This window comes from Phyllobates terribilis, unplaced genomic scaffold (assembly GCF_046119375.1).
Source record: "Phyllobates terribilis strain yellow unplaced genomic scaffold, ASM4611937v1 Scaffold_11__3_contigs__length_659146591, whole genome shotgun sequence".
Classification (NCBI taxonomy): domain Eukaryota; kingdom Metazoa; phylum Chordata; class Amphibia; order Anura; family Dendrobatidae; genus Phyllobates; species Phyllobates terribilis.
This window is the reverse complement of record NW_027362771.1, coordinates 309,621,506-309,646,128: the sequence shown is the minus strand read 5'-3', so window position 1 is coordinate 309,646,128 and position 24,623 is coordinate 309,621,506. Positions and strand designations below refer to the sequence as shown.

At 43.8% G+C, this 24,623-nt stretch overlaps 1 protein-coding gene across 1 annotated transcript in view; it reads left to right on the top strand.

Annotated features, from left to right (window-relative positions):
• Positions 1 to 24,623, top strand: part of LOC141165113 (tyrosine-protein phosphatase non-receptor type substrate 1-like) — a 114,204-nt gene that overhangs the window by 40,203 nt on the left and 49,378 nt on the right. The window contains exon 3 of the mRNA XM_073650752.1: positions 3,292 to 3,588. Within this exon, the coding sequence (XP_073506853.1) occupies positions 3,292 to 3,588 (297 nt within the window). The remainder of the gene's footprint in view (positions 1 to 3,291; positions 3,589 to 24,623) is intronic.

Below are 24,623 nucleotides of genomic sequence, written 5' to 3'. Positions count from 1 at the left end.
TCTCCTCCCTTCCCGTGCCTTAGCCAAACGCCAGGGAAAGACAGGGCGAGGAACGCATGCGGCGATTGGTGAAGAGACAATATAGGGACGTTAGGGGAGACAGGGTGATATTCTATCAGCCAGGAGGTCTCCACTCTCCCCTTTCCCTAGAGTCTGGGCTTCCTTTCCTTCTTTCCTTCGTGTTGCACTAAGTCTTTCCCACACCTTGTGTGACAGCTGTGCCCTCACCTACTGTACCCTCACCCATCCCTTGTAGATTGTTTGTGCGCCCTCGCAGGCAGGGTCCTCTCTCCTCTTGTACCAGTCGGTGACCCCTTTTCACATGTAAAGTGGCATGGAATAAATGGCGCTATAATAATAAATAATAATAATTATACTAATTGTACTCTGGGTCAATTGATGGCACTTTCCTGGTGTCTGCCCCTAATTTGATCTGTTTTGACAGCTTTTGGCCCATTTGAAGGTGTTGTGTATGCGTTTAGTTTTGCCTCCCATTGAATCCAATGGGATTCGGATATGTTCGGCAAATGTTCGACGAATGTTCGACAAATTATTCGTCAAATATTGCAAATTTGGCGATCGTAAACCGAACTGAACGTTGAAATGTCCACTCATCTCTACAGGAGACACTGTGTCATACATGCTGCTTGGGGCTCTGTTGACACTTACTAACTATTTTATTTTCAGATGTCCGAAACATCTCCCTGTGCATTGGCTCAATACTTTCCTCTAAGCAATATATTTCTTTGATCTTTTTTATATGTGTCTTCTTTGCTTATGGGGAATCATTAACTGTAGATGACTCTTGTTTGTCAAATAAGTCTGTCTGACTTTTCTATATATTTTAACCCCTTAATAACATCTGACGTACTAATACGCGTCTGTGCCCTGGGACTTAAGAGCCAGACCCGTATTAGTACGTCATCGCGATCGCGCGCGCACACAGGCTGTGCGGGCGCGATCGCAGCCGGTTGTCAGCTGATTGTCACAGCTGACACCCGGTACTATGTGCAGGGAGCGGTCCTGCACCGCTCCCAGCACATTAACCCCTGCGATGCTGCGATCGAAGTCGATCGCAGCCGATCGCAGCATTGCGGGGGCAAGGGGAGGTGATCGCAGATACTCACCTCCTCTTCCGGCTTCCAGCGCTGTCTGCAAAGGCTTCCCGGGTGTTGCCATGACGACCCGATGTTGCATTTGGAGAGTCCCTGTGTGCCCAAACATTGGAGCTCTCCCACAAGTGACCCCATTTTGGAAACTAGACCCCCCAAGGCACCTATCTAGATGCATAGTGAGCACTTGGAACCCCCAGGTGCTTCACAAATTGATTCATAAAAATGAAAAAGTGTTTTTTTTTTCACTTTTTCATTTTTACGAATCAACTTGTGAAGCACCTGGGGGTTCCAAGTGCTTACTATGCATCTAGATAGGTGCCTTGGGGGGTGTAGTTTCCAAAATGGGGTTACTTGTGGGGGAGCTCCAATGTTTGGGCACACAGGGGCTCTCCAAACACAACGTGGCATCCGCTAATTATTCAAGCAAATTTTACAATCAAAAAGTCAAATGGTGCTCCTTCCCTTCCGAGCCCTGCCGTGCGCCCAAACAGTGTTTTTTCCCCACATATTGGGTATCTGCGTGCCCAGGGGAAATTGCACAACAAATTTTGGGGTCCATTTTTTCTTGTTACCTCTGTGAAAATAAAAAAAATTGGGTCTAAAGTAACATTTTTGTGAAAAAAGTTAAATGTTCATTTTTTTCTTCCACATTCAAAAAATTCCTGTGAAGCACCTGAAGGGTTAATAAAGTTCTTGAATGTGGTTTTGAGCACCTTGAGGGGTGCAGTTTTTAGAATGGTGTCACTTTTGGGTATTTTCTGTCATAAAGACCTCTCAAAGTGACTTCAAATGTGATGTGGTCCCTAAAAAAATGGTTTTGTAAATTTTGTTGGAAAAATGAGAAATCGCTGGTCAACTTTTAACCCTTATAGCTCCCTAACAAAAAAAAAATTTTGAATTGTGCTGATGTAAAGTAGACATGTGGGAAATGTTATTTATTAACTCTTTTGTGTGACATATCTCTCTGATTTAAGGGCATAAAAATTCAAATTTTGAAAATTGCAAAATTTTCCAAATTTTCACCAAATTTCCGTTTTTTCACAAATAAACGCAAGTGATATCGAAGAAATTTTACCACAATCATGAAGTACAATATGTCACGAAAAAACAATCTCAGAATCAGGGGGATCCCTTGAAGCGTTCCAGAGTAATTACCTCATAAAGTGACAGTGGTCAGAATTGTAAAAATTGGCCTGGTCATTAACGTGCAAACCACCCTCGGGGCTTAAGGGGTTAAACTAAATGGGTAGTTTGTCTTCTAATTAAAATCTGCTATTTTAACCATTATACTTTGTTTCCTCCAGTTCTATATGCTTGTTTGGAGTGTTTTTTTGTTTGTGATTTATTGCATCCATAATTGGCGCTTTGGTTCACAACTAATATGTTACTGGGTTGCCTGTTGCTAACTTTGAGTACATTATTTGTAGTATTAATTACAAGACAGTGTTAGCACTCATCAGTCCATATGCTCATTAAAGAGAACAGTGTAGCTGCTTGTGTATAGTCTTGGCCAGCAGTAGTCTGGAGCTGATTCATTGACTTCTATAGGAGAATATTGTGGGCAATCTCTGTGACTTGTGCAGCAGTTATTGTATGGAGATGGAGATGGAGCAAGTGAGCTGTGACCATCTTAATTATGAATGGTGGATCCTGTGTTATCTATTGTATATAGAGGTGATATTTGTCATTTTAATCCTGCCTGTAATTATATGAGATGTCTACCGAAAAGTGATCTGTTCAGGATAGGAATTATCCATCTAATATGAAACTTAGTGGCCAATTTAAACATGTTTTTTTTAAGTTATTGTAAAAAAAATACCAGTAGTAATATGGAAAGTTAAAACATTATTATTAATATATATTTATTGAAAAATACTTTTAACATAAAAACTTGATTAAACAAATTTTAATTTTATTATGGCAAATTCTTCTTAATAAATATAGCTAATCTATAGATAAAAGAAGCTTTAAAGAACATTGTATAACTATTTATCCATACTGATGAACAATATAAATGTAGGGAAATTTTTAAGCAACAAAAAGATCATGTTATTGCGTCCATACCATACATAAATGTAGATCTGCAAACATTCATTTTCCAAAGAAGAACAAAAGACTAAAAACAGCTGCACATTGTAATTACCTGTGTGTCTACAATAATTCTCTATGTTTCCAGCTCCTCCACAGATGATTCTGAAATCCACCATTGGTGACCAATATAACGTCACTGCACATTGTTCACTGCAAGAATTCTATCCGGAGAATGTGAATGTCTCCTTTAACGCGAGTTGTGGAAGTGTTCAGCATCTGAAGAATCCTGTACTCACAAGAAATGCTGATGGAACATATAATACCAGCTATACGTTTCTGGTGAACATCTATAACTGTACCGGTAATATAAAAGGTACTTGTGCGGTAGAACATCAAACCGGCAGGTTTAATATTTCAGCTCAACTCCTAGAAGGAAGACCAGGTAAAAAATACAAATATTCATTGCCTTATACTTTATATATGGATGTAAATGAAAAGTGTAATGCACACGCCCGGACTGACTGGCGTGTGCGTGTATATGTAGTGATTCCACTGGACCGTACCGGAGAGTGAATGCCTGGAGGGGCGTAACTAAGTATCCACCCCATCCGACCAAGGTCGTCCGACGGCATACGACGCCAGTGTACCAAGGAGGAACCGAGCAGAGGGACCAGGTGCTACTCCAGGTCAGACCCCGGACACAGCTGTTGACCCACACCGGGGAATACAGGAACAGGCAGGTTAGGCTGGCACACAGACTGGTGGGTATAGGCAGACACGGCTGGTATACAGATTTGTGGATGGTGGCAAGCACGACTGGTATGCAAACAGGGAGGTACTGGCAGGTACGGCCGGTATGCAGGCAGGTGGATGCTGGTAAGCATGACTGGTATGCAGGCAGGGAGGTACTGGCAGGTACGACAGGTTGGAGCACAGAGTGGATAGGACCCAGTACAGACTGGACTCAGGAACAGAACCGCAGATGCGGTGGACAAGCACAGCAGAGTGAGGCCGCCCGGAGCGGCGAGCAAGAGCAGAGTAAGACGAGACCGCCTGGAGCGGTGAGCGAGAGTAGAGCAGGATGAGGCCGCCTGGAGCGGTAAGCAAGCGTGGAGCAGGACAAGACTGTCGGAGCAGTGAGCAAAGGGTCAGAGCAGAGCGAGGCTGCTGGAGCAGTGAGCAAAGGGTCAGAGCAGAGCGAGGCTGCCGGAACAGTGAGCAAAGGGTCAGAGCAGAGCGAGACTGCCGGAGCAGTGAGCAAAGGGTCAGAGCAGAGCGAGACTGCCGGAGCAGTGAGCAAAGGGTCAGAGCAGAGAGAGGCTGCCGGAGCAGTGAGCAAAGGGTCAGAGCAGAGCGAGACTGCCGGAGCAGTGAGCAAAGGGTCAGAGCAGAGCGAGACTGCCGGAGCAGTGAGCAAAGGGTCAGAACAGAGTGAGACTGCCGGAGCAGTGAGCAAAGGGGCAGAGCAGAGCGAGACTGTCGGAGCAGTGAGTTAAGGGTCAGAGCAGAGCGAGACTGCCGAAGCAGTGAGTAAAGGCAGAGCAGGCAGAAACCGCCGGAGCGGTGAGCAAGGCAGAGCAGGCAAGAACCGCCGGAGCGGAGAGCAAGGCAGAGCAGGCAAGAACCGCCGGAGCGGAGAGCAAGGCAGAGCAGGCAAGAACCGCCGAAGCGGTGAGCAAGGCAGAAACCGCCGGAGCGGCGAACAAGGCAGAGCGGGCAGAAACCGCCGGAGCGGCGAACAAGGCAGAGTGGGCAGAAACCGCCGGAGCGGCGAGCAAGGCAAAGCAGAGGGGATAGTGCTCTGTTCACACGGAACAGACTGGAAGGGAAAGGCAGAACCAGATACCCACAGGGTACTTGCAGTGAAGTAACGAGTGGACCACAAACTCACAAACGGAAGTACAGTGACAACGAGCAGGAGTTAGGTACGAGTTCAGACTCTGCAGAAAAAGGGAAGATATGGGCGTAGAGAGAAACAGGAAACAGGCTGGAAGATAGTTAGGGCAGGAACAGACACAGGGAAAAGACACAGACAACAGATCTAGGTATGCGGCCCTAGAGGGCAGAAGGAACAGGCTAAGAGCGTGTTCACACGGGCCTGGAATTACAGCCTCCAGGAAAGGCAGAAAGACAGCTGGCTAGAGTGCACAGACAGGACACAGTTCAGACACGGGAACTGATACCGCAAGGCAGGAAACATAGACAGGACCTGGCACATCAGTGACTAGAAGCCAACTGACAGAACAAGATGCTCAGGCACTAGCTTCCAGGTGAAGCTGGTTTAAATACCAGGTGACAGACAGCAATAGGCTGAGGATGCATTAGGGGTGTGTCTGCAGCAGCTACAAGAAACAGGAAGTTCAGAGCAGCAGAGCAAAGCAGACAGTATGGAAAGAAGCCAGAGTGGCAGTCTGGACTGGAAATCAAGTGTGCGCTCTTGCACAGTGGGAGATGGACCACTATGCAAGGACGCCGCCAGGTATGTTACAAAAAGTCTGAAATAAATAGTAATAAACCACTCTAGTAGCTTACACCATTTAACCCCTTCTAGATTTCTTCAGCTTTTGCATATTTAATTGTTAAACATTTCAGGATTTTAAGAAAAGATTAACCTTTTATGGACTGGACAATTTTTGTTCCCTGTAATTTGCTTTTTTCATTTCCGCCTTCTAAAACCAATGATGTATTAATTTTATTCTGCTGGTCAGTATTATTATGATGATTCAAATTTTTTTTTGTTTTACTATTTTAATACAACTTTTTAGTTAAACTTTTGTTTCCTATTGTGAGACCCATAACTTTTTTTAATTATGACTGTGTAGATGAAATGCAAGATGTGGGTTCCCAGCCCCAAATAATCGATAGATAAACTATTTTGCACACTCATTAATTGTTCCAAAGCTTTTTTATTCACAAATAAAATACGCAAATGAATACGCAGCTACATTTTTCAGTCGAGTAGCCCGTCCAGTAACAGAAGTTGTCAGTTGTCTTTGGATAGGACTAGCCGATGCTTGTTCAGTAGAGCTTTCAGTAACATTACCACCTATTCTACGTACACCTCGAACACCAAGCCTATTCCCCCTTCCATAACGACCACGCTTTTTCCCACTTATGTTAGATGTACCCTTCGTATCTTTTAACCTGCTATTTCACAACCATAGGCCCAGACCTGTCAGTCACCTGTTACTAGATTAACAAATCAGTATCTCTTTGCTGAGATCTTGTGGCTGGACCACATAATTAGCACAAACGATTTATACGCTGAAATGTTGACTGGTGTCTGGACCACAAAATTAGCACAAAGAATTTAGATGCTGAAATGTGGACTGGTGTTTGGACCACACAATTATCACAAAGGATTTAGATGCTGAAATGTGGACTGGTGGTGGGATCACACAGCACAAAGGATTGATATGCTGGAAGGTCGGTTTGACACAGAATCCTATCCATTTGAACTAGCTGACAATAAACCACCTAGCTAACTATCTAACTACTTGCAGCAGCAGCAACCTCACTACGCTGTTACACTGACAAAATGGCGCCGAAGCCACATGTCCACTTTTTATATGTAGAGGGACATGTGACTTCGGCAGCCAATGACACAAGCCCTTGTGTCTGGACATTGTGGATGGTTTCTGTTCCCTGATTGGCTGCTGGAATCTCCACACGTTAAGTTAATAAAAAAATTAAAAAAAAGAACACCAGTCCGCCGCTCCTCTGACCTCTCCCCACATCCTCCCCTTATCAAACACATCCTCCCCGTTCATCATACAGCATTACTGTCTGAGCCAAAGTCCTAACAAAAGTATTAGTGGAAATTCGATCATTTACCGAACTTTGGCCGAATTTTGTCAATTTTGAGGAAAATGCTCGGGAATCAGAACACGAATCCGAATGTTCAATGTTCATGCCAACTTTGAGATTGGCGAACGTTTTCCTAACAAATTTGCTCATCTCTAGTGAGGAGGACTTGTGACCTAGCGACAAGAACAAGAACCGGAGACCTCCGCTAAGGCCATTGCTACGGTAGGAGTCTGCATGGTAGCTCTCAGAGAATTGGGTATTTTGCCCCTGTTAGAAGGACGCATAGTCCTCACGATGCTTCTCTAACATTCAAAGTGAACTTTAAGACTTATTATATGCCCTAAAAAAAACAAGCAATGTGAACTGAGGTCTAAGATGGTAGACATGCAAGAAATAGGAGCATGTTCACACTAGCAAAAAGAAGCAAAACCTGCAAAAGACAAAAATATATCTCATACCCTACCATCATTATATATAAATGTAAAGCAAAGTTGCATAATAAATATAGGGTACTTAGTGAACTATTTTTGATCAAAAAAAGTATACAAGCCGTCCCACCAGCGGCAAGGTGACCCTAAATTGGGACGGTACCTATACTGTCTATATTAAAAACCTTACTGTATATCAAAGTTGAAATAATGCATATAAAAGGGTAGACAAATAGGACCGGGTCCCAACTCCAGACCACCCAGGCCCGTGGTAAGCTACATATATACTAATCAGCTCAACAAAGGGGATGCCACACCCTTAAATTGCACAGAATGCAAACAAGACAAAAAAACAAGCAATGTGAACTGAGGTCTAAGATGGTAGACATGCAAGAAATAGGAGCATGTTCACACTAGCAAAAAGAAGCAAAACCTGCAAAAGACAAAAATATATCTCATACCCTACCATCATTATATATAAATGTAAAGCAAAGTTGCATAATAAATATAGGGTACTTAGTGAACTATTTTTGATCAAAAAAAGTATACAAGCCGTCCCACCAGCGGCAAGGTGACCCTAAATTGGGACGGTACCTATACTGTCTATATTAAAAACCTTACTGTATATCAAAGTTGAAATAATGCATATAAAAGGGTAGACAAATAGGACCGGGTCCCAACTCCAGACCACCCAGGCCCGTGGTAAGCTACATATATACTAATCAGCTCAACAAAGGGGATGCCACACCCTTAAATTGCACAGAATGCAAACAAGACAAAAAAACAAGCAATGTGAACTGAGGTCTAAGATGGTAGACATGCAAGAAATAGGAGCATGTTCACACTAGCAAAAAGAAGCAAAACCTGCAAAAGACAAAAATATATCTCATACCCTACCATCATTATATATAAATGTAAAGCAAAGTTGCATAATAAATATAGGGTACTTAGTGAACTATTTTTGATCAAAAAAAGTATACAAGCCGTCCCACCAGCGGCAAGGTGACCCTAAATTGGGACGGTACCTATACTGTCTATATTAAAAACCTTACTGTATATCAAAGTTGAAATAATGCATATAAAAGGGTAGACAAATAGGACCGGGTCCCAACTCCAGACCACCCAGGCCCGTGGTAAGCTACATATATACTAATCAGCTCAACAAAGGGGATGCCACACCCTTAAATTGCACAGAATGCAAACAAGACAAAAAAACAAGCAATGTGAACTGAGGTCTAAGATGGTAGACATGCAAGAAATAGGAGCATGTTCACACTAGCAAAAAGAAGCAAAACCTGCAAAAGACAAAAATATATCTCATACCCTACCATCATTATATATAAATGTAAAGCAAAGTTGCATAATAAATATAGGGTACTTAGTGAACTATTTTTGATCAAAAAAAGTATACAAGCCGTCCCACCAGCGGCAAGGTGACCCTAAATTGGGACGGTACCTATACTGTCTATATTAAAAACCTTACTGTATATCAAAGTTGAAATAATGCATATAAAAGGGTAGACAAATAGGACCGGGTCCCAACTCCAGACCACCCAGGCCCGTGGTAAGCTACATATATACTAATCAGCTCAACAAAGGGGATGCCACACCCTTAAATTGCACAGAATGCAAACAAGACAAAAAAACAAGCAATGTGAACTGAGGTCTAAGATGGTAGACATGCAAGAAATAGGAGCATGTTCACACTAGCAAAAAGAAGCAAAACCTGCAAAAGACAAAAATATATCTCATACCCTACCATCATTATATATAAATGTAAAGCAAAGTTGCATAATAAATATAGGGTACTTAGTGAACTATTTTTGATCAAAAAAAGTATACAAGCCGTCCCACCAGCGGCAAGGTGACCCTAAATTGGGACGGTACCTATACTGTCTATATTAAAAACCTTACTGTATATCAAAGTTGAAATAATGCATATAAAAGGGTAGACAAATAGGACCGGGTCCCAACTCCAGACCACCCAGGCCCGTGGTAAGCTACATATATACTAATCAGCTCAACAAAGGGGATGCCACACCCTTAAATTGCACAGAATGCAAACAAGACAAAAAAACAAGCAATGTGAACTGAGGTCTAAGATGGTAGACATGCAAGAAATAGGAGCATGTTCACACTAGCAAAAAGAAGCAAAACCTGCAAAAGACAAAAATATATCTCATACCCTACCATCATTATATATAAATGTAAAGCAAAGTTGCATAATAAATATAGGGTACTTAGTGAACTATTTTTGATCAAAAAAAGTATACAAGCCGTCCCACCAGCGGCAAGGTGACCCTAAATTGGGACGGTACCTATACTGTCTATATTAAAAACCTTACTGTATATCAAAGTTGAAATAATGCATATAAAAGGGTAGACAAATAGGACCGGGTCCCAACTCCAGACCACCCAGGCCCGTGGTAAGCTACATATATACTAATCAGCTCAACAAAGGGGATGCCACACCCTTAAATTGCACAGAATGCAAACAAGACAAAAAAACAAGCAATGTGAACTGAGGTCTAAGATGGTAGACATGCAAGAAATAGGAGCATGTTCACACTAGCAAAAAGAAGCAAAACCTGCAAAAGACAAAAATATATCTCATACCCTACCATCATTATATATAAATGTAAAGCAAAGTTGCATAATAAATATAGGGTACTTAGTGAACTATTTTTGATCAAAAAAAGTATACAAGCCGTCCCACCAGCGGCAAGGTGACCCTAAATTGGGACGGTACCTATACTGTCTATATTAAAAACCTTACTGTATATCAAAGTTGAAATAATGCATATAAAAGGGTAGACAAATAGGACCGGGTCCCAACTCCAGACCACCCAGGCCCGTGGTAAGCTACATATATACTAATCAGCTCAACAAAGGGGATGCCACACCCTTAAATTGCACAGAATGCAAACAAGACAAAAAAACAAGCAATGTGAACTGAGGTCTAAGATGGTAGACATGCAAGAAATAGGAGCATGTTCACACTAGCAAAAAGAAGCAAAACCTGCAAAAGACAAAAATATATCTCATACCCTACCATCATTATATATAAATGTAAAGCAAAGTTGCATAATAAATATAGGGTACTTAGTGAACTATTTTTGATCAAAAAAAGTATACAAGCCGTCCCACCAGCGGCAAGGTGACCCTAAATTGGGACGGTACCTATACTGTCTATACTAAAAACCTTACTGTATATCAAAGTTGAAATAATGCATATAAAAGGGTAGACAAATAGGACCGGTCCCAACTCCAGACCACCCAGGCCCGTGGTAAGCTACATATATACTAATCAGCTCAACAAAGGGGATGCCACACCCTTAAATTGCACAGAATGCAAACAAGACAAAAAAACAAGCAATGTGAACTGACCCAATTTAGGGTCACCTTGCCGCTGGTGGGACGGCTTGTATACTTTTTTTGATCAAAAATAGTTCACTAAGTACCCTATATTTATTATGCAACTTTGCTTTACATTTATATATAATGATGGTAGGGTATGAGATATATTTTTGTCTTTTGCAGGTTTTGCTTCTTTTTGCTAGTGTGAACATGCTCCTATTTCTTGCATGTCTACCATCTTAGACCTCAGTTCACATTGCTTGTTTTTTTGTCTTGTTTGCATTCTGTGCAATTTAAGGGTGTGGCATCCCCTTTGTTGAGCTGATTAGTATATATGTAGCTTACCACGGGCCTGGGTGGTCTGGAGTTGGGACCCGGTCCTATTTGTCTACCCTTTTATATGCATTATTTCAACTTTGATATACAGTAAGGTTTTTAATATAGACAGTATAGGTACCGTCCCAATTTAGGGTCACCTTGCCGCTGGTGGGACGGCTTGTATACTTTTTTTGATCAAAAATAGTTCACTAAGTACCCTATATTTATTATGCAACTTTGCTTTACATTTATATATAATGATGGTAGGGTATGAGATATATTTTTGTCTTTTGCAGGTTTTGCTTCTTTTTGCTAGTGTGAACATGCTCCTATTTCTTGCATGTCTACCATCTTAGACCTCAGTTCACATTGCTTGTTTTTTTGTCTTGTTTGCATTCTGTGCAATTTAAGGGTGTGGCATCCCCTTTGTTGAGCTGATTAGTATATATGTAGCTTACCACGGGCCTGGGTGGTCTGGAGTTGGGACCCGGTCCTATTTGTCTACCCTTTTATATGCATTATTTCAACTTTGATATACAGTAAGGTTTTTAATATAGACAGTATAGGTACCGTCCCAATTTAGGGTCACCTTGCCGCTGGTGGGACGGCTTGTATACTTTTTTTGATCAAAAATAGTTCACTAAGTACCCTATATTTATTATGCAACTTTGCTTTACATTTATATATAATGATGGTAGGGTATGAGATATATTTTTGTCTTTTGCAGGTTTTGCTTCTTTTTGCTAGTGTGAACATGCTCCTATTTCTTGCATGTCTACCATCTTAGACCTCAGTTCACATTGCTTGTTTTTTTGTCTTGTTTGCATTCTGTGCAATTTAAGGGTGTGGCATCCCCTTTGTTGAGCTGATTAGTATATATGTAGCTTACCACGGGCCTGGGTGGTCTGGAGTTGGGACCCGGTCCTATTTGTCTACCCTTTTATATGCATTATTTCAACTTTGATATACAGTAAGGTTTTTAATATAGACAGTATAGGTACCGTCCCAATTTAGGGTCACCTTGCTGCTGGTGGGACGGCTTGTATACTTTTTTTGATCAAAAATAGTTCACTAAGTACCCTATATTTATTATGCAACTTTGCTTTACATTTATATATAATGATGGTAGGGTATGAGATATATTTTTGTCTTTTGCAGGTTTTGCTTCTTTTTGCTAGTGTGAACATGCTCCTATTTCTTGCATGTCTACCATCTTAGACCTCAGTTCACATTGCTTGTTTTTTTGTCTTGTTTGCATTCTGTGCAATTTAAGGGTGTGGCATCCCCTTTGTTGAGCTGATTAGTATATATGTAGCTTACCACGGGCCTGGGTGGTCTGGAGTTGGGACCCGGTCCTATTTGTCTACCCTTTTATATGCATTATTTCAACTTTGATATACAGTAAGGTTTTTAATATAGACAGTATAGGTACCGTCCCAATTTAGGGTCACCTTGCCGCTGGTGGGACGGCTTGTATACTTTTTTTGATCAAAAATAGTTCACTAAGTACCCTATATTTATTATGCAACTTTGCTTTACATTTATATATAATGATGGTAGGGTATGAGATATATTTTTGTCTTTTGCAGGTTTTGCTTCTTTTTGCTAGTGTGAACATGCTCCTATTTCTTGCATGTCTACCATCTTAGACCTCAGTTCACATTGCTTGTTTTTTTGTCTTGTTTGCATTCTGTGCAATTTAAGGGTGTGACTATCAGGGCGCAGGGGGTCCACCGCTGGGAGTATTGCCATGACAAACCCCCTGGCTCCCAAATGTTTGACCTTTTTGACCTGGTCCAGAAATGGCTGCAGCTGGAGTCCTCTACGGCGGCGCAGATGGTAGAGCAAGTGGTGATGGACCGGTTTGTGCATTCCCTGCCGAGGCCAATACAGATTTGGGTTGCCTAGGGTGATCCCCGGAATGCCAATGAACTGATTGAACTGGCCGAGAGATACCAGGGGGTTGAGGGTTCCTTGGGGGGGCAGCCCACTCCATACTGAGGGTCCCAACAGGGGGTGGACGCCCAAAAGGGGTGTCCAAGGTCAAAAGGGGCGGGGGAGGTAATGCTCAAGGTCCCTACGGGTGATGTCATTTGCTGGAGGTGCCACGGCCCAGGCCATATAACCACCCATTGTCTCCTGATCCCTTAGCAGATGGACTGCAGCATAGGACACCACTGTTCATATTTTGCGTATCTGACCTGCAGTGTGAACTGTCCACCCAGCAAGGGGCCACAATCATGTCCCGTGAAGGTGAACGGGCACTGCTAAACTCTGGGAGTCTGGTGACCATTGTGAGGGCCACCCTTCTTCTCCAACTGATCCCGGGAAAAAAGGTTGGCGTATGGTGCATTCATGGTGATGCTAAGGACTACCCCATGGCCAGAGTGGACATTAAAATGGCCCACAGTACTGAGTCTCACGAGGTCGGCGTCGTTCAGGACTTGTTGCACCCCATTATTATAGGCCGTGACTTTTGTTTATTTTGGGATCTGTGGGGGAAGGGTTCAGGGTTTGCTGGCTCGGAGAAGAAACCAGTTAACCCTAAAAGAAATATCACCACACCCAGTGTCAGACGGGTTTCCCTTTTGTGTCCTTGTGGGGGAGGAGGAGGTAGTGTCCCCTGAGTCTCACATTCCGGAGTTAGGGGTGACCAGCGAGAAGTTTTGGTCTGTCCAACATAGGGACCTAACTCTGGGGGAAGCCTTTAATAATGTCAGGGTCATAAATGGTATTGCACAGGAGCCGGGGGCTGACACAAGATATCCCTATTTTATGGTGAGTGAGGAGTTGTTGTATTGTGTTACAAAAGTGAGGGAAGAGCTTGTGGAACAGTTATTGGTGCCGGGGCCCTATAGACTAAGGTGTTGGACATGGCCCATTCACATATCTTGGGGGGGACATCTGGGAGTGGAAAAATGCAGGAACGGATCATGCAGAGGTTCTATTGGCCCGGATGTTAACCCCTTTACCCCCGAGGGTGGTTTGCACGTTAATGACCAGGCCAATTTTTCAATTCTGACCACTGTTACTTTATGAGGTAATTACTCTGAAACACTTCAACGGATCCCGCTAATTCTGAGATTGTTTTTTCGTGACATATTGTACTTCATGATAGTGGTAGAATTTCTTTGATATCACTTGCATTTATTTGTGAAAATTGCGCTATAAGGGTTAAAAGTTGATCAGCGATTTCTCATTTTTCCAACAAAATTTACAAAACCATTTTTTTAGGGACCACATCACATTTGAAGTGACTTTGAGGGGCCTTTTTGACAGAAAATACCCAAAAGTGACACCATTCTAAAAACTGCACCCCTCAAGGTGCTCAAAACTACATTCAAGAAGTTTATTAACCCTTCACGTGCTTCACAGGAATTTTTGGAATGGGGAAGAAAAAAATTAACATTTAATTTTTTTCACAAAAATGCTACTTTAGACCCCATTTTTTTATTTTTGCAGGGGTAACAGAAAAAAATGGACCCCAAAATTTGTTGTGCAATTTCCCCTGAGTATGCAGATACCCCATACGTGGGGAAAAAACACCAGGGCTCAGAAGGGAAGGAGCGCCATTTGACTTTTTGAATGTAAAATTTGCTTGAATAATTAGCGGATGCCATGTTGCGTTTGGAGAGCCCCTGATGTGCCTAAACAGTGGAAACCCCCCACAAGTGACACCATTTTGGAAAGTAGACCCCTCAGGGAACTTATCTAGATGTGTGCTGAGCATCTTGAACCCCCAGGTGCTTCACAGAAGTTTATAACATGGAGCCATGAAAATAAAATTTTCACATTTTTCCCACAAAAATGTTTTTCAGCCCCCAGTTTTGCATTTTCATAAGGGTAACAGGAGAACTTGCACCATGCAACTTGTTGTGCAATCTCTCCTGAGTAAGCCGATACTCTATATGTGGGGGAAAACCACTGTTTGGGTGCACGGCAGGGTACGGAAGGGAAGGAGCGCCATTTGACTTTTTGAATGTAAAATTTGCTTGAATAATTAGCGGATGAGCCCATGATGTGCCTAAACAGTGGAAAACCCCCACAAATGACACCATTTTGGAAACTAGATCCCTGAGGGAACTTATCTAGATGTGTGGTGAGCACCCTTAACCCCCAGGTGCTTCACATGAAGCCGTGAAAATAAAAAAATCTAACTTTTTCCACAAAAATGATCTTTTTGCCCCAATTTTTTTAATTTCATAAGGGTAAGAGGAGAAAATGGAACCTAAAATCTGTTGTGCAATTTCTCCTGAGTACGCCAATACCCCATATGTGGGGAAAATACACTGTTTGGGCGCACGTCAGGATTCAGAAGGGAAGGAACACTCTGTGACTTTTTGTACGCAAAATTGCCTGGAATCAAGAGCGGACGCCATGTCGCATTTCGGGAGCCCCTGATGTACCGATATAGTGGAAACCCCCCCACAAGTGACCCCATTTTGGAAACTAGATCCCTCAAGAATTTTATCAAGGGTATAGTGTTCACTATTTGAGTTTGCAGCGGGTACTCGGGTATGCACCAAGTATCGCGGGTGCTCTAATGACATGCTCGAGTCCCCGCCCCGCATGTTTCACGGTTGTTAGACACCCAAAAAAAACATGCGGAGGTCACTCGTGCATGGCAGGCGATCCCAGCAATGTTTTTTTTGGCCGCGAAGCATATGGGACAGAGACTCAAGCATGTCACTCGAGCACCCGCGATACTCAGTGCATACCCGAGTACCTGATGCAAACTCAAGCACTTGCGCTCAACACTGGTCGCCATATTGTCATCATTTTTTTTTTCTTTACTTTTGAAAAAAGCTCAACCCTGGCCTCAACCCTGGCCCCAACCTTAACCCTAGCCCAACCCTAACCCTAGCACAACCGTAACCCTAGAGTTAATTTTTTTACACCATTCCTCGTGTGGTATAAGTGATTAGACTACTTTATTCTTCGGGTCGGTGTGATTACAGCAATACCAGATTCATATCGGGTTTTTATGACTGACAGCTGTCACACACTAAAAGACGCTTTTTATGCAAAGACTAGTGTTTGCATCACCATATTTTGAGAGCTATAATTTTTCCATATTTTGGCCGACAGAGTCATGTGATGGCTTGTTTTTTGCGGGACAAGTTGACGTTTTTATTTGTACCATTTTCGGGCATGTGACATTTTTTGATCGCTTTCTATTCTGATTTTTGGGAGGCAAAATAAACAAAAACCAACAATTCAGGAATTTTTTTTTGCGTTTTTTTTTATGCCGTTCCGCGTGTGGTAAAATTGATAATGCAGCATTATTCTTCGGGTCAGTGCATTTACAGCAGTACCGCATTTATATTTTTTTTATGTTTTGCTGCTTTAACACAATAAAAACGATTTTCTAGAAAAAATATTTTTTTTGTATCGCTTTATTCTGAGAGCTATAACATTTTTTTTTCGGACAATTGAGCTGTGTGGTGTCTTGATTTTTGCGGGACAAGATGACATTTTTAGCGGTACCATTTTTATTTACATTCGTCTGTTTGATCGCGTGTTATTCCATTTTTTGTTTGGCGGTATGATGATAAAGCATTGTTTTTTGCTTCGTTTTTTATTTTTATTTTTTACCGTGTTCACGAAAGGGGTTAACTAGTGGGACAATTTTATAGGTCAGGTCGTTCCGGACGCGGCAATACCAAATATGTGTACTTTTATTGTTTTTTGTTTTTTTTTCATAATAAATAAATAAATATTATGGGTTCAATAGATCTTTATTTTTTGGGGATTATTTTTTTCTTTTTTATATATATATATATTTTTACACATTTTTTTTATTTTTTTTTTCACTTTTCTACTTTTTTTTTTACTTTTACACATTGTCCCACTATGGGACTTTCACTTTTTGCAGCCTGATCGGCTGCATGGCATAGAGAGCAGCAGCTCCCTTTGTCATGCAGCCTGTCAGCGCTGCACACAGGGGAGACATTACTTTGGTTGCGCACTGCGCATGACCAAAGTAACTTCCTGCCTCCTGGTGACCCGGATGTTGTCATGATGACATCGGGTCGTCATGGCAACATCCGGAAACCGCTGCAGACATCGCTGGACGCCGGCAGGAGAGGTGAGTATACCGATCACCTCCCTCCTTGCCTCCGCAATGCTGCGATCAACTTCGATCACAGCATTGCGGGGATTAATGTGCCGGGAGCGGTGCGGGACCGCTCCCAGCACATAGCACCGGGTGTCAGCTGTGACAATCAGCTGACACCCGGCGGCGATTGCCCCGCACCGCTAGTGTGCGGGTGCGATCGCAGCGCGTAATAATGTGTAGCTGGTCCATAAGTCCCAGGGCACAGCTACGTACTATTACTGACATGGTCGGAAAGGGGTTAAAGTATTGCAGGTCCTGCCCTACTTGCCAGTTAACCGCCCCCATCTCTCACTTTCAAAATCCCCTCGTGCCATTGTCCATCATTAAAGTACCGTTCGAGAGAAATGCTATGGACTTGGTTGGTCCCTTAGTTAAATCTGCTCGTGGGCATCACTATATATTGGTCATCTTGGACTATGCCACCTGCTATCCTGAAGTGATCCCTCTGAGAAACTCCTCTGCCAAGAGTATAACTTGCAAGTTAGTCCATGTTTTCTCCTGGACAGGGTTGCCAAGGGAGAACCTGACCGACCAGGGAACACCCTTTAGGAGTAAGGTGATGAGGGATTTGTGCAAGGTCTTGCAAATCTCCCAACTGAGAACATCAGTATACCACCCTCAGACAGATGGTCTCGTGGAGAAGTTCAACAAAACTCTGAAGAGTATGCTGAGGAAGGCCATAGAAAAGGACTGGAGAGACTGGGACTGTATCCTGCCGTATCTGCTGTTCTCTATCCGAGAGGTTCCATAGGCCTCTACTGGGTTCTCGCCATTTAAATTTCTGTATGGCCGACATCCGCGGGGTCTCCTGGATGTAGCAAAGGAAACCTGGGAAGCAGAGGTCACGCCCCGCAGGAGCGTCATTGAGCATGTCACCCTGATGCTGGAGAGGATTGTGAAGGTGATGCCCATCGTTAAAGAACATCTCCTCCAGGCACAGGAGGCGCAGGTCAGGGACTACAACAGGTCAGCAAGAGTGCAGCAGTTCAATCCTGGTGACAGAGTCCTTGTTTTGATCCCTACCATTGAAAGTAAGTTTTTGGCAAAGTGGCAAGGGCCGTATGAAGTGGTGGAAAAGGTTGGTGAAGCGAATTACAAGATTAATCAACCAGGATGACATAAGCCATGCCAGATATACCACATCTATCTCATAAAGCTGTGGCAAGACAGAGAGGCTGTTGAAGCTCCATGCTTGCTGATCAAACCAGAAGGCGAGGTTGGAGGAGTCGCAATAGCAGAGACGCTAACGAAGGCGCAAAAACATCAGTGTCGGGAGTTGCTGCAGAAGAACAGGGATCTGTTCTTGGAATTGCCGGGCTGCACAAGGGTCATAGAACACGAGGTTCTGACGGAGCCACATGTGCGGCTGAACTTGAAGCCCTATCGGAAACCTGAGGCCCGACGAGTGGGTCATATGCTGAAGCTCGTGGTCATTGAAGAATCCAAGAGCGGTTGGTCGAGCCTGATTGTCTTGGTCCCAAAGCCCGATGGTGAATGGAGATTCTGTAATGACTATCGGAATTTGAATGAGGTGTCCAAATTCGATGCCTATCCCATCCCACGTGTCGATGAGCTGATCGAGATTCTTGGGCCAGCAAGGTACATAACCACCTTGGATTTGACGAAGGGATATTGGCAGATCCCCATGGCATGGGGATCCAAGGAGAAGACTGCGTTTTCAACGCCGGACGGATGCTTCCAATATGTCAGGATGCAGTTTAGACTGCAGGGGGCCCCTGCCACCTTTCAGAGAGCCATGGATCGAATCCTTGCACTCCATAAGAAATACACCGCAGCATACCTCGACAATATTGTTATCTTCAGCCCAAACTGAGAGTCATCTGGAAAAGGTCCAGGCATTGTTTGATGATCTAAGGATGGCGGGGTTTTCAATAAACCCCAAGAAATGTGCCATAGGAAAAGAAGAAGCCAATTACCTAGGATATGTAGTGGGTAGTGGTGAGATCAAACCCCAAGTCACTAAAGTGGAAGCAATCCAAACTTGGCCGAGACCATTGTCAAAGAAGCAAGTTGTTACATCCCTGGCGGCGTGCTTGCATGGTGCACCACCTCCCACCATGCAAGACCGCAATCTTACCTGTCAGTCTAGGCTGCACACTTTGCTCCAGTACCTGCTGTGTCCATGTCTCTTGTCTGATTGCTTAGGGCGTCGGCGCGGCTTTCTGCTTGTTTCTTATAGCTACTGTGTGTACAGTCCTAATGCGTCCCCAGCCTATTGCTGTGAGTCATTGGATACTTAAACCCCCTCCACCCAGTAGGAGGCGTCTGAGCAACACTTTCACTCAGTTTGTTCCTTGCAACTGAGGTGCCACGTCCTGTCTTGTATTTTGCCTGTTTCCGCCACCCTGGGGGCTGAGTACCCAGGCCTGTTACCTGTACCTTTGACTCTTAGTCTGTTTCCGCCACCCTGGGGGCTGAGTTCCCAGGCTTGTTCCTGTATCTTGTTCCTGGTTCAGTTCCTGTCTGAACTGTGTCCTAGCCCGTTACCTGTTTGTCTCTATGTCCGAACCTTCCCTTTTCCTGCAGTGTCTGAACCTGCACCTAACTCCTACTCGTTGTCTCTGTACTTCTGTTTGTGAGTTTTGTGTCCACTCGCTACTTCATTGTAAGTACCTTGTGTGTATCTGGTTCTGCTCATTCTGTTTCCCTGCTTCCGTATTTACCTCCTGTGTTCTAGCTATCTTCCTGTATCTTCCAGTCTGTTCCATGTGAACAAAGCCCTGTCCTGTCTGCCTTCACCTTCTGCTCTGTTCTGCTCTGCTTGTTCACCGCTCCGGCGGTTCCGCTCTGCTCCGCTTGTTTACCGCACCTGCGGTTCGGCTCTGCTCTGCTTGTTTATCGCACCTGCGGTTCCGCTCTGCTCTGCTTGTTCACTGCTCCACTTGTTTACCACACCTGCGGTTCCGCTCTGCCTTGCTTGTTTACCGCACCTGCGGTTCCGCTCTGCTCTGCTTGTTTACCGGACCTGCGGTTCCGCTCTGTTCTGCTTGTTCACCGCACCTGCGGTTTTGCTCCGCTCTGCTTGTTCACCGCACCTGCGGTTTTGCTCCGCTCTGCTTGTTCATCGCACCTGCGGTTTTGCTCTGCTCTGCTTGTTCACTGCACCTGCGGTTTTGCTCCGCTCTGCTTGTTCACCGTGCCGGCGGTTTTGCTCTGCTCTACTTGTTCACCGCACCTGCGGTTTTTCTCTGCTCTGCTTGTTCACTGCTCCTGCGGTTTTGCTCTGCTAGTCCACCGGCTCTGTTCCTGTATCCCAGTCTGTACTGGTCCCTATCCAGCCTGCATTCATACCTGCCAGTATCTGCCTGTCTGCATTCCAGCCGTGCCTGTCAGCACCCGCCTGCCTTCATACCAGCAGTGCCTGCCAGTACCCACCTGCCTTCATTCCAGCCGTGACTGCTAGTACCCACCTGCCTTCATACCAGCCGTCCCTGCCAGTGCCCACCTGTCTGCATACCAGCTAACCTGCCTGTTCCTGCATTCTCCGGTGTGGGTCAACAGCTGTGACCGGGGTCTGACCTGGAGTAGCACCTGGTCCCTCTGGCCGGTTCCTCCCTGGTTCACGTAGTCGACTGAGCCGCCGTGCGACCTTGGTCGGACCAGGTTGATACTTAGTTACGCCCCTCCAGGCACTCCTCGGGTCATGATCCAGTGGGATCACTAATCACGCTCACGCCAGTCAGTCCGGGCGTGAGCGTAACACAGGTTAGAGCTTTTTTGGGTATCGTGGCATACTACAGGAGGTTTATCACAAACTTCGCCATGATGGCTGCACCACTGATGGGCCTCCTTAAGGGAACAAAATCAGCCATGGCCAAGTGGACTGCAAAGGCGGAGACGGCCTTTCAAGAAATGAAAGTGGCTCTGTGTAGGCAACCGGTTCTGGTTGCCCCCAACTTTAAGAAAGAATTTATACTCCAAACAGACGCCTCAGATGTTGGTTTAGGAGTAGTCCCTTCCCAGGAGATACACGGGGAGGAGCACCCTATTCTCTACCTGAGTAGGAAGCTGTCCTCGTGCGAGAAAAATTATTTGGTCATAGAGAAGGAGTGCTTGGCCATAAAGTGGGCGGTGGACACGTTACCGTACTATCTGTTAGGACGTAGGATTAGATTGGTATCTGACCATGCTCCACTCAGATGGATGAGGGAAAGAAAGGGAAAAATTGCTAGGGTCACCAGCTGGTTCTTAGCCCTACAAGATTTCAACTTTCATGTAGAACATAAAGCAGGAAGCTGCATGGTAATGCCGATGCCCTCTCGAGAATCCCCTGTCTAATAGTAGAATGTGCTAAGCCCCATGGCTTTAGGCACAGGGGGAGGTATGTAAGGTGGCTATCGGTCGCATAGTCGATGGGAAGTATGTATCACAGAGATACAGTTAGGTCCATATATATTTGGACAGAGACAACATTTTTCTAATTTTGGTTCTAGACATTACCACAATGAATTTTAAACAAAACAATTCAGATGCAGTTGAAGTTCAGACTTTCAGCTTTCATTTGAGGGTATCCACATTAAAATTGGATGAAGGGTTTAGGAGTTTCAGCTCCTTAACATGTGTCACCCTGTTTTTAAAGGGACCAACAGTAATTGGACAGATTAAATAATTGTAAATAAAATGTTCATTTCTAGTACTTGGTTGAAAACCCTTTGTTGGCAATGACTGCCTGAAGTCTTGAACTCATGGACATCACCAGACACTGTGTTTCCTCCTTTTTGATGCTCTGCCAGGTCTTCACTGCGGTGGTTTTCTGTTGCTGTTTGTTTGTGGGCCTTTCTGTCTGAAGTTTAGTCTTTAACAAGTGAAATGCATGCTCAATTGGGTTGAGATCAGGTGACTGACTTGGCCATTCAAGAATATTCCACTTCTTTGCTTTAATAAACTCCTGGGTTGCTTTGGCTTTATGTTTTGGGGGGTCATTGTCCATCTGTAGTATGAAACGACGACCAATCAGTTTGGCTGCATTTGGCGGGATCTGAGCACACAGTATGGCTCTGAATACATCAGAATTCATTCGGCTGCTTCCGTCCTGTGTCACATCATCAATAAACACTAGTGACCCAGTACCACTGGCAGCCATGCATGCCCAAGCCATCACACTGCCTCCGCCGAGTTTTACAGATGATGTGGTATGCTTTGGATCATGAGCTGTACCACGCCTTCGCCATACTTTTCTCTTTCCATCATTCTGGTAGAGGTTGATCTTGGTTTCATCTGTCCAAAGAATGTTCTTCCAGAACTGTGCTGGCTTTTTTAGATGTTTTTTAGCAAAGTCCAGTCTAGCCTTTTTATTCTTGATGCTTATGAGTGGCTTACACCATGCAGTAAACCCTTTGTATTTACTTTCATGCAGTCTTCTCTTTATGGTAGATTTGGATATTGATACGCCTACCTCCTGGAGAGTGTTGTTCACTTGGTTGGCTGTTGTGCAGGGGTTTCTCTTCACCATGGAGATTATTCTGAGATCATCCACCACTGTTGTCTTCCGTGGGCGCCCAGGTCTTTTTGCATTGATGAGTTCACCAGTGCTTTCTTTCTTTCTTTGGATGTACCAAACTGTAGATTTTGCCACTCCTAATATTGTAGCAATTTCTCGGATGGGTTTTTTCTGTTTTTGCAGCTTAAGGATGGCTTGTTTCACCTGCATGCAGAGCTCCTTTGACCGCATGTTTACTTCACAGCAAAACCTTCCAAATGCAAGCACCACACCTCAAATCAACTCCAGGCCTTTTCTCTGCTTAAGTGAGAATGACATAACGAAGGGATTGCCTACACCTGTCCATGAAATAGCCTTGGAGTCAATTGTCCAATTACTTTTGGTCCCTTTAAAAACAGGGTGGCACATGTTAAGGAGCTGAAACTCCTAAACCCTTCATCCAATTTTAATGTGGATACCCTCAAATGAAAGCTGAAAGTCTGAACTTCAACTGCATCTGAATTGTTTTGTTTAAAATTCATTGTGGTAATGTCTTGAACCAAAATTAGAAAAAATGTTGTCTCTGTCCAAATATATTTCGAACTAACTGTAGCTGTCCTCTGTGATGTAACCCAGAGGACTGTTTGGTGCACCTGGGACCGGGTTACGGGTAGTTTGGAGAAATAGGCGGGTCCAGCTACCCACATACTTCACCTCTGGGTGTGGTTAACAACCTATAAAATGGAGGCTGTTGTTTGGCACATGATCTGTGTGTTTGGAGGGAGAAAGCCTCTTGTGTTTTGTTGTCTCCAGACCGAGCCAGGATACTGGACACTACCCAGCCTGTGTGCCCACAGGACTGGCTAAGCAGAGACTTGCTTAAAGGACACTTTACTTTGTTTTGCCTGAACTGAAGGCTGTTTGTATTCCTTTTTGCTTTATGAAGTAATAAACCGACATGGAGATTTAAAGGAACATGCTTCCTGTTTGCCTCCCGACACACCCAAGTGAGTAAAACCCTTATAATATATATATAAAATAATTGTTTAATTTGATAAAAAGTCTGATATATACCCATTGTTGTATTAGGCATATAATGGATCACTGCTTTATGCCTGTTATTTATATGCTATACAGTTGTGAGGCACTAAAGTCACGGATTGCAGTTTCAGATAAATATTAACAGAGCCCTAACCCATGTCCCTCATACAATTAAATTGGTCAGGGCTGGAAAATCTCTATATGTTAATAGGTCATTAAGTGTTGCTAGAAACTAGGTGATCAGATATCAATAGTATCCATATATTATACTGTAACATGTTCATTGTATAAAAGTGACATTCCTAAATATTGACTTTATATATAATTGCAGGGTAGGCACTCTATGCTCTGTTCTTCAGGAGTCATAACTATCAGCGGCAGGTTTAAATACATGGTTTCGTTATGCGGGAGGCAACACCATACTTCCAATAAAGTCAATGTTATAATGTGGACACGCTGCTTCAGAGTTACCATAATTTTTAATATTTGCCAAATCCCAGAATAATGAGAGAGAGAAAATGTTTTAAGGTATTTTTATTACTTACTGCAAAGTCAAAAGTTTACATACATTTCATTAGTATTTGCTACCATTGCCCTTAAACTGAATGACTTGGGTCAAACATTTGGGATATCCTTTCACAAGTTTCTCACAATAGTTGGTTGGAATTTGGGCCCATTCCTCCTGACAAAACTGGTGTAACTGATCCAGGTTTGTAGGTCGCATTGTTCGCACCTGCCTTTTCAGCTTTTCCCATAAATTTTCAATAGGATTGAGATCAGGGCTTTGTGATGGCCACTCCAAAACATTGACTTTGTTATCCTTAAGCCACTTTGTTACCATTTTGGCAGTATGCCAAGGTCATTCTCCATTTGGAATGGACAATGACCCGCGCGCTGACGTTACACAGCAGTTACGTTAAATGCCCGCTGGCCTATCAGAGACCACACGCTGACGCCTGCAGCTTTTG